The 17600-nt window shown below is 37.3% G+C and overlaps 3 protein-coding genes and 1 long non-coding RNA gene across 4 annotated transcripts in view; 1 reads left to right on the top strand and 3 right to left on the bottom strand.

Annotated features, from left to right (window-relative positions):
* LOC5513308 (protein SERAC1-like) overlaps positions 1-3959 on the bottom strand; it is a 30040-nt gene extending 26081 nt beyond the window's left edge. The window contains exons 1-5 of the mRNA XM_048728801.1: positions 3895-3959; positions 3683-3716; positions 3467-3609; positions 3124-3228; positions 773-904 (exon numbers count right to left, since the gene is read on the bottom strand). Coding sequence (XP_048584758.1) covers positions 773-904; positions 3124-3228; positions 3467-3609; positions 3683-3716; positions 3895-3913 — 433 coding nt within the window. The 5' untranslated portion in view covers positions 3914-3959. The remainder of the gene's footprint in view (positions 1-772; positions 905-3123; positions 3229-3466; positions 3610-3682; positions 3717-3894) is intronic.
* Positions 3960-8069: 4110 nt separating this feature from the next.
* LOC5513306 (serine/threonine-protein phosphatase CPPED1) lies at positions 8070-11411 on the top strand. Its single transcript, XM_001633548.3, has 2 exons — positions 8070-8581; positions 10396-11411. Exons 1-2 carry the CDS (start codon positions 8116-8118, stop codon positions 10845-10847), a joined length of 918 nt encoding a protein of 305 aa, XP_001633598.2. The 5' UTR covers positions 8070-8115; the 3' UTR covers positions 10848-11411.
* Positions 9648-10458, bottom strand: LOC116618771. The gene is made up of 2 exons (XR_004296331.2): positions 10360-10458; positions 9648-10048 (listed from the first exon to the last, which is right to left on the bottom strand). It is a non-coding gene; the product is annotated as an uncharacterized LOC116618771 (long non-coding RNA).
* A 1662-nt stretch (positions 11412-13073) lies between the features above and the next one.
* On the bottom strand, positions 13074-17545 carry LOC5513305 (band 4.1-like protein 3). The gene is made up of 2 exons (XM_032382854.2): positions 17394-17545; positions 13074-17010 (listed from the first exon to the last, which is right to left on the bottom strand). The coding sequence occupies exon 2, from the start codon at positions 16890-16892 to the stop codon at positions 15495-15497; it is 1398 nt and encodes a 465-aa protein (XP_032238745.2). The 5' UTR covers positions 16893-17010; positions 17394-17545; the 3' UTR covers positions 13074-15494.
* Between the last annotated feature and the right edge of the window lie 55 nt (positions 17546-17600).

Genomic DNA, 17600 nt, shown 5'->3' with positions numbered 1-17600 from the left:
GCATCATTTGTTAGGTTTTATTACTCGATTTTCCATAATATATAAATATTTATTTAGGCTAAAATATCTACAAAAAGGTTTGTCCGATTTCTGGGAAATGAAAGGGTTGTTTAGAGAAGGGTATGATAATTGTAAGTGACTCAGAACAACTTGTGCTTAATATGATAACCGGGAACAGTTCTACCAATTTAAGCATACCAAAGAAAATGGATACCACACAATAAAAAAATAATTCAAGATCTTTCTCCAATTTTCCTATAAATGGCACCCATAAAATCCTGATAAATAAGGGACGATAAAAGTGATTACAATCTGGGAACAGTGGTTTTATTTCCCAGATCCCGAGAAAACTGACAATTTAAGCTCAAACTGTGAATCAAGCAAACAAGTTTATCCTAACAGAAAAAAATGGATTTCCATCATAATATCCAATCAAATAAACTATTGAAGAAAGACTGTCATAGTGCAGAGCTCCTGTACAGTCACCCTGAAATGACGGAGATATCAATCTTGAAATTAATGTAAATATCATTTACACATTCCTGTGAATGGTTAATTGTTTGGCATTTTTGTTGTAATATTTGGCAAACAAAACAGAATCAGGCAATTGCTGATTTGAGCAGAACTACATACAGGCATTCTGTTTGCCATGAAATGCGCAACAGAATAGTCCCATGTTACCCTCATAAGCTTACAAGATCAGGTTTAACTTTTAATGAATACTATAAATTTTAACTTTACAAATTATTCATTTAAATTTGTATAAACTTACCTTGCAATATATTCATATTTGTTAGTAATAGTTCTGTAGCAGCAAGTCGTGCTTGTCTGTTGCCATAGCGATGTACATACTCCATCAGCTTCTGTGGGGCTCCCACTTTATTAAACCATGATGACGACCAGACTAATTGTAATAAATTAACCATGATGACCAGACTTATTGTAAAAAAATTAAACCATGATGATGACCAGACTAATTGTAATAATTTAACCATGACGACCAGACTTATTGTAATAAACTAAACCATGACGACCAGACTAATTGTAATAAATTCAACCATAATGACGCTATACTAATTGTAATAAATTCAACCATAATGACGCTATACTAATTGAAATAAATTAAACCATAATGACGCTATACTAATTGTAATAAATTCAACCATAATGACGCTATACTAATTTTAATAAATTCAACCATAATGACGCTATACTAATTGTAATAAATTCAACCATAATGACGCTATACTAATTGTAATAAATTCAACCATAATGACGCTATACTAATTGTAATAAATTCAACCATAATGACGCTATACTAATTGTAATAAATTCAACCATAATGATGCTATACTAATTGTAATAAATTCAACCATAATGACACTATACTAATTGTAATAAATTCAACCATAATGACGCTATACTAATTGTAATAAATTCAACCATAATGACGCTATACTAATTGTAATAAATTCAACCATAATGACACTATACTAATTGTAATAAATTCAACCATAATGACGCTATACTAATTGTAATAAATTCAACCATAATGACGCTATACTAATTGTAATAAATTCAAGCATGATATTACAGAGGCGTAGCCAGGGGGGTGGCCTAGGGTGCCCGGCCCCCCCTTTCAGCAGCCAAAAATACAGTAAATGTATGAGACAATATCTAAAATACAGGAGAAAATGTCTTGAAAGGGCCTTTTGGGCCCCCTTCTGTTAAAAATCCTGGCTACGCCGCTGTATTATATATATTATATACACCTATTTCAATAAAGGTTGTCAGTGCAAATGGCAGATGGCGATTGGCAAATGGCAGTTCTACGACCGAAAGTAACCATGCATCTCGAAGAATATGGATAAATCAAAACAATTATCCATTAAAGGTTATCAATGCTTGGCTCTGACATTGCTGGACTTTATTAAACACCTTTAATTTTTCAAATAATTAGTACCCATAAACCATTTGCCTTTCGCCATTTGCACTGACAACCTTTTGTGAAATAGGTGTATATATTGAGATTATATATATAATTTTACTGAAGAATTTTTTAGACTAGAAGATACTTGGGGAGAGTTAGATGTTAAATGAAGATGTTAAAGAAGAGACAACCAGGTAATATTAGCACCTATATTTCAACTTCATTAAGAAGTCTTCATCAAGGCAAATGAAGATCAACCGTTACATACAATATACGAATATATACAAAAAACTGTTGACGCGCACAACCAAAGGATCAAATTGCGCGTGCTCTACAAGATACATAAATAATAATAAGAAGAATTAAGAAGTTCAAAGTAGGTAGCACGCGCTATTCTAAGGCATGCGCTCATCAATATAAAAATTACAAAATTCTAAACTAGTGCCTGACACATGCTCCTCACTTTTCTGAATAGAAAAAATCATTAACATTAAGCCCCTTAGGAGCCAATGTCTGTAACTATTTAAAAATCTTTAAGGTTCTTAGTTAGTTCTTTAGTTAGAGCATGGTTTGATTCAAACGGGAGTCAGGTGCATTCAAATGTGGAAGTAATCGTTGTGTCATCTGCAGGAATCATCTGGTCACAGGAAACGCTTTTAGCAGTAACATAATAAACAAAACCTACACAATTAATTACAAATGGACTGTAACTCAGAAAAAGTACATTATCTAATTTACTGTAAAAAATGCGGGAAACAATAATCGGGGTCTACCACAACAGAATTTAGACTCCGGTTTAATAACAACAAAAGTAGAATAACACATACAAGAAAGGCTCTGATACTTATCAAGATACTTATAAAGATACGGATGACCTTATATACAAACATTTTTGCCAGGAAGACCATAATGGAGTAGAGGACCTAGAGGTTATTCTAATAGATAAGTGTTTAGATGAACGAACAATTACTAATTGTAATAAATTCAACCATGATGACGACCAGACTAATTGTAATAAATTAAACTATGATGACGAATAGACTGATTGTAATAAATTAAACCATGATGACGAACAGACTGATTGTAACAAATTAAACCATTATGATGAGACTTATGGCAATAAATAACAACAAGAATGTTTTTTTTAAATTACACAGAATGTATAAATCATGCAAATCATGCAAATGCAGTACCTGCAGTAATGGATTGTATGGACGTTTCTAATAGAAACACTGAAATTTTCTCTTTCATTGAGTGAAATCCAGTTGAGAGCTGAATCAGATGACAAATCCATTGATCTATGACAGGAAATACAAAATATTTGCATGTTAGGTATACTATACATGCCTTTGGAAAAAGACAAACATAATTCAGTACAATAATCCTGTATATGAGGAATGTCCGATAATTTGGAAAGAGCACAACTTACTGTTAATTTGACTGTCTAGTGTTATGGTTTCTGATTCTTTGGGGACATTTTATTATTTTTTCTCTGTTGAGTAGTCAATATTATAATACAAATGGAAAGTGACTTACTTGCACAAAAAAGTTCTTTTAACAAATGCCTTGAGCAGTTTTCGTAGTATTTACAAAGATAAACAAGATTGTGCTGTTCGTCTTTCCGCCGTTCTGGGCATTTCTGAGTTAAACGCAGAAAGCCCAGTGAAGTGAAACAAGCCCTGTCATTAACAAAATAAAACGTGAATCAACAGTTTTATCGTAGATTGGAGACGCGAAAAAGTTGTTACTTACCCTGTTAAAAAAGAGGAGACAATTTGCAAACTTCCTGAATGGGAGAGAAAAGGAATCAGCAAGAGAATCATCATTTGGAATTGGATCTGGTCTTTGTTATGAGTAACTCAAATTTCTAAGCCTTTAGGTGAGACAGGCTAATATAAAAGATGTTTGTAATGATTAAGAAAGGACAATACGAGAGAAATAGTGCCATAATTGGCCATAATTACCCGCTGTTATCAGTCTCATATTTACAAGTGTTTGAAATGTGCGCTTATAACATTACCAGGCCTCCTAGCTAGCCGCAGGAGGCCCAAGCACCTAGGCTGATAAAAAAATAACTATGCTGTTTTTTGTTTTTGTTTTGTTTATTTTTTAAAGAAAATAGATTACCCTTTTGGTGGTCTGGGGACTTCGCGTATGTTAATATGTTTTAAAAATCATATTGTTTATAGAAGAAAAATGATGTTGTTGTCCCCAGTTTTCTATGGGAATTTGTCGGGGGATCTGGTGACTAGACAGGCCAGCTGCTGATGGCTGATGTGTAGATTTAAAGGTTGTTACTTCATATATGGTAGTATTTGGTTTCCCAATACCTTACCTTGCCACATGACAGGGTGATCCAATAGTGTCCTGGATTCCGGATTTGACAAAATCCTAGAGCGTGGATTCGCGTGGATCTTTGTGTGTGGATTCCGGATTCCAAGTCTTATGCACCTGTTAAATCAGTGTGTGTGTGCTCATCCATAAAAAGAAATAGGATGTTATGTAGTTCATGCTATCTCTATTTCTCCCGTAATACGCCCTTGGCAAGGGTTATTTGGTCACAATAATTTAACCCGGGGTAAAGAGATTCCTCAAAATTTGGCCAAAGGGTAGCGACTGAAAGCTTGACTGAAAAAATCGCAAAAATGTCAAATCTCCACCCTTGTCCCACCGCGGAGGGGGGGGGGGGGGTGCTGGCGGTGGGGCCGCGGCCTGCCACTTTTTGTGACAGAAACAAGTCAAATGCTATGATTTATTTCCTTTTTTCGCTTTTCAATATAATAGTTTTCTTTTTCAATTGGCAGCCCACCTACTTTTCAACATGCTCCGCGGTGCCTACCTGTCAGCGCCGTAGCATGCCTCGAGACATTGGAGGAGTACAACACAGAAACATTAAGAAAATATAGGGGGCATAGCAACGCCCCTACTAGCGATTTCCTTATATTTTTTGAAAATACTAGGGGGGCACATGCCCCCAGTGCCCCGCCCCCTGCTACGGCCCTGTCTATGATGGTTCGAACCTTCCCCCCCCCCCCCCTCACATACTTTATTTGTACAAAACTTGAAGGACATGTCGTGGACTCAGCCCGCCCCGTGGTCAGATCTTTGAGCTTGGGTTTGTTCCTCTGACGATTTGGTTCTAGCTCACAGGACCGTCCGGTTGTGTAGGAGGTTATTCCGAATACAGGAATATACAAACATGCAGTTTATTTCCGGGAAATGCAACCCCCCTCTATCCTCACCCATAAAAAAAAAACATGCAAGGGTCGAATCCAGAAAACAAAAACGGGAGGGGAGGGGGGGGGGGGGGGGGGCGAGGCCCGAGTTTTAATAAAGCGGGGGCCGGATTTATTGTTCATCCGTATATTTATAAGTCAAATATCTGAAACTTGGGGCGCGCTCGGTCCACCCCTAGCACCGTCCCTGAATGCATATAACTTGTGCGATTATTTTACTGTACTTCCAAAACTTCGAAACATTTCCAGGCGGAGCATGCCTCAGAGACCCTACGACGTCGACATTCGACTACAAAATCCTCGGGAAGATTATCCTTCTCTTCTTTCTACCTAGCTTCCTAATTCGCTGCTTCTTAGACGGAGCGGAGGTGATCATAACTTTCACCAGACAGAAAGAAAGGGTTTTTGACATGTCCTAGAAAGAGTATATATTTTAAGGCACTCTCTCTGTGTTTGCTGGGAGTTCTCGGTTTTCAGAAATCTTTTTCTCTCTTAAGGGACTGTTTTGACCTTTTCAAGGTCGAGTTCGATGCTCATTTGCAGGGGCGCATCCAGGATTGGGGGGGAGTGGGGGGTAGTCAAAAGTATTACATGGAAAGAGGATATTATTTGACGATCCTTCAATAAAAATTAACCACTTTTTGGCGGGGACTCGCGTATCCAGCTCTTTTGTGTCCGCGCCTGATTTGAATAACAAAAATATCCGTTCTACAGAGTGGGTAGATTGTGTTTGAATATGAAACTATAGCTAATCATAGGTAAGCATAGCCAATCATAGGTAAGCATAGCCAAGCATAGCCAATCATAGGTAAGCATAGCCAATCATAGGTTAGCATAGTCAATCATAGGTAAGCATAGCCAATCATAGGTAAGCATAGCCAATCATAGGTAAGCATAGCCAATCATAGGTAAGCATAGCCAAGCATAGCCAATCATAGGTAAGCATAGCCAAGCATAAGTAAGCATAGCTAATCATAGGTAAGCATGGAAAGAGGATATTATTTGACGATCCTTCAATAAAAATTAACCACTTTTTGGCGGGGACTCGCGTATCCAGCTCTTTTGTGTCCGCGCCTGATTTGAATAACAAAAATATCCGTTCTACAGAGTGGGTAGATTGTGTTTGAATATGAAACTATCGATGAAATATATTTATGCATAGCAACTAAATGCACATTTCTTAGGCGTTTTATTGGGAGAGTTTCCTGTAATAAATGTCCATCTGTGCGTACAGTACCTTAAAAATACCCTCGCCTCGCCCCTGGTCAAGCATAGGCAACAAGGTAAGCATAGCCAAGCGTGTCTTAAATAAAGTCTATCTATCTATCTATCTATCTATCTATCTATCTATCTATCTATCTATCTATCTATCTATCTATCTATCTATCTATCTATCTATCTATCTATCTATCTAAGTAAGCATAGCCAAGCATAGCCAATCATAGGTAAGCATAGCCAAGCATAGCCAATCATAGGTTAGCATAGCCAATCATAAGTAAGCATAGCCAATCATAGGTAAGCATAGCCAATCATAAGTAAGCATAGCCAATCATAAGTAAACATAGCCAATCATAAGTAAGCATAGCCAATTATAGGTTAGCATAGGCAAACATAGGTAAGCATAGGCAATCATAGGTAAGCATAGCCAATTATAGGTAAGCATAGCCAATCATAGGTTAGCATAGCCAATCATAGGTAAGCATAGCCAATCATAGGTAAGCATAGCCAATCATAGGTTAGCATAGCCAATCATAGGTAAGCATATCCAATCATAGGTTAGCATAGCCAATCATAGGTTAGCATAGCCAATCATAGGTAAGCATATCCAATCATAGGTTAGCATAGCCAATCATAGGTAAGCATAGCCGAACATAGGTAAGCATAGCCAATCATAGGTAAGCATAGCCAATCATAGGTAAGCATAGCCAATCATGGGTTAGCATAGCCAATCATAGGTAAGCATAGCCAATCATAGGTTAGCATAGCCAATCATAGGTAAGCATAACCAATCATAGGTTAGCACAGCCAATCATAGGTAAGCATAGCCAATCATAGGTAAGCATAGCAAAGCATAAGTAAGCATAGCCAATCATAGGTAAGCATAGGCAATCATAGGTAAGCATAGCCAATCATAGCCAAGCATAGGTAAGCATAGCCAATCATAGATAAGCATAGCCAATCATAGGTAAGCATAGCCAATCATAGGTAAGCATAGCCAATCATAGGTAAGCATAGCCAAGCATAAGTAAGCATAGCCAATCATAAGTAAGCATAGCCAATCATAGGTTAGCATAGCCAATCATAGGTAAGCATAGCCAATCATAGGTTAGCATAGCCAATCATAGATAAGCATAGCCAATCATAGGTTAGCATAGCCAATCATAGGTAAGCATAGACAATCATAGGTAAGCATAGCCAATTATAGGTAAGCATAGCCAAGCATAAGTAAGCATAGCCAATCATAGGTAAGCATAGGCAATCATAGGTAAGCATAGCAAATCATAGGTAAGCATAGCCAATCATAGGTAAGCATAGGCAATCATAGGTAAGCATAGCCAATCATAGCCAAGCATAGGTAAGCATAGCCAATCATAGATAAGCATAGCCAATCATAGGTAAGCATAGCCAATCATAGGTAAGCATAGCGAAGCATAGCCAATCATAGGTAAGCATAGCCAATCATAGGTTAGCATAGTCAATCATAGGTAAGCATAGCCAATCATAGGTAAGCATAGCCAATCATAGGTAAGCATAGCCAATCATAGGTAAGCATAGCCAAGCATAGCCAATCATAGGTAAGCATAGCCAAGCATAAGTAAGCATAGCTAATCATAGGTAAGCATAGCCAACGTGGGTGAGGCATGCCATGCTATATATCGGACCACCATGGAGTACCGTATATGAAGTACCTTACTATTTCTTTTACATAAGGAGTAAAGCAATTTAAAGATGGCGGGGAACGATAGTCATTCGACAAGCTTTCAAAAAGCGTCAAACAACATTTACCCAGGCCTCACAAGAGACAAGGAAGGCCAATGGAAAGGGCCTTTTTGTTTTATCCAAGCTGCAGACACTCAGCTAGGTTTGATCGACTCATGGAACAACGTACGCGAAGACATGCAAGGGTGGGGAAAAGAAATCGAGCTAAGCAAAAAGGCCATAGCGGCTGCCAACCGAATGTCTCCAAAACCAAGATTCTTTGTTGTGTGTGGTGACATGGTCAATGCTTTCCCTTGGGAGAAGTACAACGATCCGCAAGTAAAAGACTTTAAGGATGTGTTTAAGGAGTTAGATCCGACGATCCCCTTGGTGTGCGTTTGTGGCAATCACGACATAGGAGACAAGCCAACTAAAGACTCCATCAAGAAATACAGAAACAATTTCGGCGACGATTTCTTCACATTCTGGGTGGGAGGTAAAGTTACAAGTGGCACAGCCGATAAGATTATTTTGTTTGTGTAACCAGGATCTATTGACAGCTATCAATAAGAAAGGTTCTTTGAGTGAGATAAGTCTCACGTTTAGTGTTAATCCCGTCTTGTTTATTCTCTTTGTTGTGTAACACCTTGTATAGCATACCCCTATTCTACAGATACTTTTATTTAGGTTAGGATTCTGTTAAAAAAGTGTTTGAACAGACTATAGTTTAAGATTGCCTTTTAAAATAATGAGCCATAAGTAGCTTGCTTTAAAACTCTAATTCTCTAACAAAGCAAAGTCGTTTTATTCATTCACAAGCTTAAAGTTCTTAAAACCTTTCATTTATATCCATCTAGCCAAAACAAAGCATAGATAAACTTCTAAATTATGAAAAGGGAATTGAATTTGATTAAAATTTGCATTTCTACAGATCTTTGAAAATTTTCCTGGCCGCGCGAAAGGAGATTGAATCGAGTGAATAATTCCAAGTTTTGGCAAGAAAATCTGAAACCACTTATTTTCCTTAAATCCGTTAAAATTCAGAGAAGGCAATACCAGAAAATATTGGCGAATTATTTTCTATTGCAATGCTACCCACAATGAAGCGAAGAATAATTTAATGTTGAGAATTGTATTCGAAAAAAAAAATTGTTTTGTTGTAGGTTTCATAAACAGCGCACACAATGCAAAAACAATTCAAAGACTAGAAACTATCTGCTAAATTTTGCAGATTTGTTTCCTGAAGTTAAATAATCATTTGACTACCAGGTTAAGATATAAAGATGACGGTAAAAGTTGTAACCACACAACGTTCTTTAGCAATAACTAAGAAGACATGAAGACGGGAATCGGTTTAGCGCGCGCATATGTTTTCTCATGTAATTTGGTTGACAACTCGATCTTTGTCACAAATGACTGGACCCGGGCCTTTCAGTTCATGGCCTTTTTTTCGAAGGTTGACCAAAATACCTTAATATTACAGACGCGTGTTTTATAGGGTCCATACGAACCACACACAATTTGGAAGATGAAAATATAAAGAATTGACAAAGTCTCTCAACTCTGAAAGGTTATATGGACTTTAATTATTTTCCAATTTGTACATATGTAGCATATGTACCGCATTTTCTTTTACTATTTTTTTAATGCTTAACTTTTTTCCTGATCGTTATCAATAATTTGTATTTTATTATGAGTGTGTTTTCTTGTTTCTCTAATCACCAGCAAATTATCTGCTCCTTGTATATCATCAGTGACCAAACAATGCCTATTTCTATCTGAATGTTTTAGTGAACTGTTATAAAACTTGTCATTTTATCCTTGCTTTAGCTAATAGATTTTCCATTCCAGTTTCATTAGCTATTTTGTTCTTATTTCCTGAAACATTTATCACTTAAAAGGCTTCAAGACCGTTCATTTTGTCCTCTTTCTTAGCTTTTCTTTGAAGCTTGAAATCAGGTTCCTAAGGGCATAAAATTAATTTGGAAACATTATTTTTACTTCAAGTAATAGGATTTGTAGTAAACAGTACCTAGAAAGACTACATTGACAATTAAAGTAGCTGGGAAAAAGGTTTCAAATCTCCCTTCAGGGCCCTTTTTGCAATAAAACGCTTTATTTACTATTTATTCATAATTGGAAATGAGTTGACTTTATCACCAATCTCTGTGTTTTCGGCTTGGAGGGTTGCTTGAAAGAAGGGTGTGGTTATTTAGTATTCATACCTCAGATAGGGAGGCTGTTTGAAGCTAGGAACATTAAACAACTATTCACCTTATACCTCAACACCCTGTTTTTCATGCTTTTCAGGTGTATTCTTTATAGTCCTCAATTCTCAATACTTCAAGGATGCGACTCAGGTAGCGGAGCACAAGCAGGATCAGGACAAGTGGCTTGAACAACAACTCCAATTTGCAAAAACTAGTAACCCTCAACATGTTGTTGTGTTCCAACATATACCATGGTTCTTTGGTTCTGCTGATGAAGAGGATGACTACTTTAATATTACAATGAACACTCGTAAGGAGATGCTGGAGAAATTGAAAGCTGCAGGAATTAAGTATGTATTTGCTGGTCACTACCACAGGAATGCAGGGGGCTTTGATGGAGATCTGGAAGTTGTCGTTACCAGTGCTATCGGTTTGCAGATAAAAAATGACAAAGACTCTGGGATGAGAATAGTCACTGTTCAAAAGAATAAAATAAGCCATGAGTACTATGAATTAGATCATGTCCCTACTAACATGAAATTTAGACTTTGAGAGGCTATTGGTGGAAGATGTCTGATGGCTATTCATCACATTGCTGCTTGTCAAAGGAAGCTTGTGAATGGCAAGAATGAAGCATACTAACAGAAAGCTTAAGACATTATGCTCATTGTCCAGGACTACCTTTGTTCTTTATGCTAAAAATCAAGGTGACAAGGATATTACATGATGAAAGAATCATTAATAATACAGTATTATACAATGCAAACAATGATCATGATAAAAGTCTTCAATCAAAAGTATTACAACTGATTTAACTGCTATGTGCATTTAATAATTGCCAACCTTCACTATTTCATAGTGTAATGTGACACTTGGTTACCAGGCCAAACAAGTTTCCAAGATTTGCAGTGGCACATTGAAAACAGCCATCAAAGTAAAAGCTATTTCAGTGGACTTGCTTTGGAGGGTTTATCCCCAAACACTTTCTCATAATGGTAATTAATCAACTAGAGCCATTTCGCCCATGGTCTCTTTGGATCAGTAGATTTCTTCAAACTTAGTCAAAATACCTCCTTACAAGTGTCCAGTCTGATGTTTGAATGTCAAATCTTGGATGAAAAAAAAAGCAGTGCTCGTAGCAAGGAGAGGGAAAAAATGGCAAGTTTTCCCAAAATAAGGTCTAGTTAACTTCGGTAAGCTTGAATTTTTGCATAGAGGTTCCTTATGTTATGTAAAACAACATATCAAAAAGTGTTTTTTCTAATGGATTCGTCTTCGAGATATGAGGCTTGAAGCGCAATTTTTCAGATGTTCAAAGTATGAATTCTCCTCGTTTTTAGGGAGAAGTCTGGCTCTGATCGGAAATTAAGCCAACTTTGCTTGCTAATATCTAAATTTCATATCTTCTAAATTTCTTTAGAATTTGGAATTAAGCTTTTGGTCAGAGGAACTCCTTGTATGTGGAATTTTGAGCTTATATATTGAGAATTGGACAGTTTCATGCCATTTTTTTCTGTCCCATAGCAAGGAATATTGGGCTTGTCAGAACTATAATCTGGTATTATTTTAACCTACACGTAGTGAGTGACAATGAGAGTTATGTCTGCATAATATCAGGACTAATAATAATAATAATAATAACAACAACAACAATAATAATAATAACAACAACAACGATAATAATCATAATAATACCATCACTATTTCATGCCATAAGTCTGTTGACTGAGTTATTCTTGCTAAAGTATCACTAGGAACAACTGCTTTCCATATGAGGCACTGGCCCAGATTTCCTGGCGCCAACTGCTTGAAATGTGGTTTGCTTGAAATTGTTAATTTCTTAGCATCATAACAATTAATCTTATACTAAAAAGTATTATAAAATTAATCTTAAAATTATTATCTTATATCTTTGAGTATAACAAAAAGAAGCTGAATAAGTTTTTTGAAAATAGAATTTATCACAGAGTAATTATTTATTGATATTGGTAACATGGGGAGCTGTTTTGCATAATATACCCATTATGTGATTGTCATGTTTGAGGTGACTACATCTAAATAGCACAAATATTTTGCTTGCAGGGTCAAAATAAAAAATTGAAATTAAACATTTAAACATCACAGTGTACATAACCATCTTCCAAAGTAGACATTGATTCTTAAAAACTTTTAGCCCTTTTAGTTAATTAAATTATGCTATGCTAAAATACATAAAATTATACTGTTAAAAAATGTGTATGCTGATTGTTTTTTTCCTTTTACATGTTTATGTTTCTCCTCTTGCCATTCTCCATGGGTCTGACCACTTTCACAAAGGCAAATAAGAAAATAGAAAACAAATAGGAAGCATAATGACTAGTCAATGTTAACCCCTCCTCCTCTCCCCCCCAACTCAAGCATATGTGGGCCCTTGGATAAGCAGGCCTGTGGAAGGAAGAAAGTTGCCCTGACCTCAGGGACAACACTCCAATGACCCCACATCCCCTTTCCAACTTAATGAGAACTTCACTGCAGAAGTCAAAACTAGCATTGAGGCACGAACTGAGTAAGTAATATGGAGGAATATGTCCTCAGTAAAACCAGACTTTGGTAGCAATACTTTCCAGTTTTGGTACCGTTTGCATGGGTTTTTAATCCATTAAATTGTTTTGAATTACTTAGAATACTAAGGGAAGAACGGTAATGACAATGTCATCGGAACGCGATCAAGAGATTAGCTGCAAGTTGGACAGAAAGTGGAGGGGGAGGAATTGGCTGAAAACATTAATTCAGAAAAAGTAAAGGCACTCAATTTATCAAAGATGCGACTAACTCCAGGTTTCAACATGATAATGCTTGGTGCTATACAGTATCCTTATGCTCCCCCTCACGATAATAAATGAACTTTCCCTAATGTACATTCACATCTTATTTTTACATGCCCTAGACTCTGTAGAGTTTCTGTTTTAAAAGACTAGACACACTTTGCTAACCCCATTTACTCCTATACTGACCAAAAACAGCGCATTTGTATCCACAGTATCTAGCTTTAAAAAATAGTAAAGGGGATATGGTTCTACTATGTTTTGTTGTTACTGTGGGTAACAACTGTGGGTTACTGTGCATTATTATTATATCGCGCTCACTATGTTGATTCTGATTGGCTAAAAGCGCGCTTTTGAGAATCACGCTGAGAGTCTGCCTCATCAGCTAGCAGATTTGTGATTCTATGTGTGCAATGCAACTTCGATTTTTGAGAAGTGGCAGTCTTTCTGCAAATCAGCAATAAATTTTGTTTTCGAGTAAGTGCGTTTTACTGAATCAATGAATAATAAAACAATTTTTGAATTCAGCAATGTTCGCCAAGAAAAATCAGTCTTGACGTTGATTATTCCAGATATCACTAAAAAACCTCATCCAATAATGGCTTAATATCAGGACCTCCATTGATACCAGAGCACATATAATTGTTGAAGGGGGCCTATCGTGTATAAAATAAAATAACCCCAGGGTAAGAGGCATTAATTACCAATTCAAGGGAACATTTTTCCATTTGGTATGACATCCTAGCTCACTGGTACAGGAGGCATGCCTCATCTTTCCTGTCTATACACCTGCTAATATATTTCATAAATGACTAATCAAATATATCTTTACTAACCAAGAAACTGATTAAGTCAGTCTACCCTGCCATTAATAATTAATAACTCCTCAAAAAAGGCAGGCACAACTAACCAGGTTTTGGTGTATCTATTATATCTATAGGTGTTTTTATTATTTGGTGTATCTATCGTATCTATAGGTGTTTTTATTATTTGGTGTATCTATCGTATCTATAGGTGTTTTTATTATGTTTTCTTTGCAATATACTTTTTAAGTATTATAATTTACTTACTGTATACAGAAGGTCAAATGAATGCCTAGCGGCTAGGCTACTTGATCTACCATTTTGTAAAAAAAAGCCATGAACCTAGTCCAAGTTGTCATTCCCGCTAAAGTATGCCAAGTGCAAAGGTCCCAGAGCCGTAGTTAAATTTTGATAAAAGTTGAATTTTTTGGTGTACATTACACAATGGCAATAAAAGCCAACTTCTTGGAACTTGTTTTCTACTTTTTTTACAACAGTAAAAAAAAATTCAAAATAAAATTCAAAGCAGCATGCAATTGTTTCAAATGACTTTATTCTATAGCACACACATGAAAAAAAGGAAACCTGTAAAATACTTCGCTTCAAAACCTTTCAAATCTCTTTTACCTGTCCCTTTAATCTTTACTCGATCTTATCTCTTTTGCTTCTTGTTGTGGAGCTCTGCACTAGAGGGATTGAAGACTTGGACCAGGCAAGTGACTTTAACACCGCAGGTCTTGAAAAGACATGACACAAAACTTAAAATGCCTATCAAGTCAGTCTATGTTAAAATCACCACGTTGTATAGAATAGTCCAAAGAATAGTTAGATAATTCAAGTAACGATTACAGTCATTCCCCAAGACCACAAAACCATGAGGCAAACAAAGACTAGAATCATTCCCCAACACCACAAAACCACGCGGCAGTCAAAGACTAGAATCATTCCCCAACACCACAAAACCACGCGGCAGTCAAAGACTAGAATCATTCCCCAACACCACAAAACCATGAGGCAATCAAAGACTAGAATCATTCCCCAACACCACAAAACCACGCGGCAGTCAAAGACTAGAATCATTCCCCAACACCACAAAACCATGAGGCAGTCAAAGAATAGAATCATTCCCCAACACCACAAAACCATGAGGCAGTCAAAGAATAGAATCATTCCCCAACACCACAAAACCATGAGGCAATCAAAGAATAGAATCATTCCCCAACACCACAAAACCATGAGGCAGTCAAAGACTAGAATCATTCCCCAACACCACAAAACCATGAGGCAATCAAAGACTAGAATCATTCCCCAACACCACAAAACCATGAGGTAATCATGAATTTCAATCACATATCTGAGAAAAATTGAGAACACAATGTTTGTTTCTCAATCTAAACAAGAGTCTGATGTCTGATTTGCAACCACTTCAATGCTGTGTTCTGGTAGCTGTGTTCTTTGGAGAAGGGAAGGTAGAGGGAAAGATGAACTGTGAAATTTGCAAGACAGTGAGACCAGTGGCATTACCAGTGAGAAAGGGTTCTTCCACCGATGGTCAGGCTTCCTGGTCTACAACTAGACCATGTCTAGCACTATCACACATATGTAATTGTTTGTTTGGGGCTATCTACATGGTCATAGCCTGGACAAGAAGGCCGGTGAATCCCAGGGCTACATGCTGTAGGGCTTGGTGAGGTTGAGCGGCTATGACTAGCAGATGCGCTAGAGATCAGGCGCTTGGGGCTTTTAGAACTTTCTTGAGATTGCATGGAGATGGGTTGAACAGCTTCTTCAACTACTCCAGCCTCATCTAAATCTTGAGACTTTGAATGATGTCTCATCTTGCTCCTAAGGTTGGACTTGATCTTGCCAAACGATGACCTGTACCGATGCTTCAGGTTGGTGGTAGTTGCATATTTTTTGTCCCCTCTGTCAAACTTACCTGGAGGACGGGCAATGGAATCAGCTTCTGCAAAAGAGCGACTGCGGCGATGCACTTTCTTATCTGGGTGGTAAAAGAATTTCTTGTGTTCCATGGCAAGTATTAATGTTCTCTGAGCTGTTTTGTGTCCATAATGTCCATGGAAGCGAAAGGAGTAGTTGCTCCCATCTTTCTTTTCTTCACTGTAGTACAAAACATGGAAATGACGGTTGTGCTGGTGCAATGTAACAATCTCATTCCACGGAAATTCATATAGTAGATTTCCTGGCTCACTTAACCCAATATTATCAAAAACCAACACCCCATTCTCATAGATTCCTATGCAAACAGAGTTGCCATCCCTGTCTTTTGACGGAGGCTGTAGGTTAACACCGTAAAAAGGAAACTCTGTGGCAAGCTCAAGGAACTGTGTAATGGCCTCAGTTCTGCTTAACCCCAAATGTGACCGGTGACAGTTAAACACCATTGCCTCATAATCAAGCTCTCCTATGCCTTCGTCAGAGTTTATTCCGTTTGGTGGCACAAAAAAACGCCCAAGTTTGTTTTCAATGTATCCTCTTTTATGACTCTTCGGGTTGAAATCTCCGATGATTATCTGGGCGAAATATCCATCTAATATTGCATGCCTTTTAATTGACACAGGTTTCAGAAATTTTCCACGAACAAGCGAGTCTTTCACTTGTAAACACATCAGCTCTCGTGAAACTGGGTCCAGCTCCCTTGGATTTCGAAGGTAAAACTTTACAGCGAACTGAAAGTGATACGGCTTGGATCGTTGACTACGAATCTCTTTGCTCATATCTAGCCAATTCAAGGCACCGTCTTCCCAACTTGTGTATTGTAAGCCGAAGATTTCTTTTTTGGTTACTCCCAAAAACGAGCACACGCGATCGAAGAGCTCTCCACCTTTGGAGGATTTCTTTTCAAACGTCGCTGTAAAAGTGGTGTTGTCGAGCAGTACGACTTCGCAGAGCAGTTTACAAGACACCTTTCTCTCCTTGTTCGGCTCTACAAGCTTCGTGTTAGCTGTTTTAGCTGGCGAAGATGGCATAGCTTGTGTTGTATTATTTGATCACCCAAATCAAATAAAAGTTGACTGGATTCACACACTTTTAGCAAGTCCTTCCCGTATAAATGTTGCTATATTTTTTTTTCTTCGTATCCCTACCCTGAAATCAGATATGTAATAAGGGGTTATTAGAATATACGTCATCACACGAGTAAGATGTGTGTATCACACCATTTTAGGGGAAAAATGTCGCTCCCATATTTACACTGCAAAAAGACCCGTCAGATTCCATTCAAATGTCTTTATTACCTGACTGCTAACAATACAAAATATAAATGAAATATTTTCTGTATAATAAATGGTAAAGGAATACTGTCCTTTTCCTTAAATTAATTTTTTCTCTCTCAACGGGGATTTTTACGCGCCTTTTTTCAAAGATTTTCAGGTACGATACGCGATGGCAATAATGCGAAACCCATTATCAAACAAAGCGAAGGAAACACATTTGTACAATTGTACAAAATGTCAACACAAAAATCTTACCTGCAATTTCTTTATCACTGCAATACTCGGGGGCCCCTTAAGGAAGAATTTCGATGTTTATTAAAGCTAGTATTTGAAACGAAAGCGAAAGGTATTCGATCGTCCATCTTGAATTGAGGGGTTTGTTGGTAAACTGATTCGCAACTCTGATTGGCCAGTTCCACGTGCCGGGTGTCTGACGATGCGACCACATCTACCCCTACGTCC

Source organism: Nematostella vectensis, chromosome 6 (assembly GCF_932526225.1).
Source record: "Nematostella vectensis chromosome 6, jaNemVect1.1, whole genome shotgun sequence".
NCBI classification, from domain to species: Eukaryota; Metazoa; Cnidaria; class Anthozoa; order Actiniaria; family Edwardsiidae; genus Nematostella; species Nematostella vectensis.
This window is presented reverse-complemented; position numbering and strand designations above follow the sequence as displayed.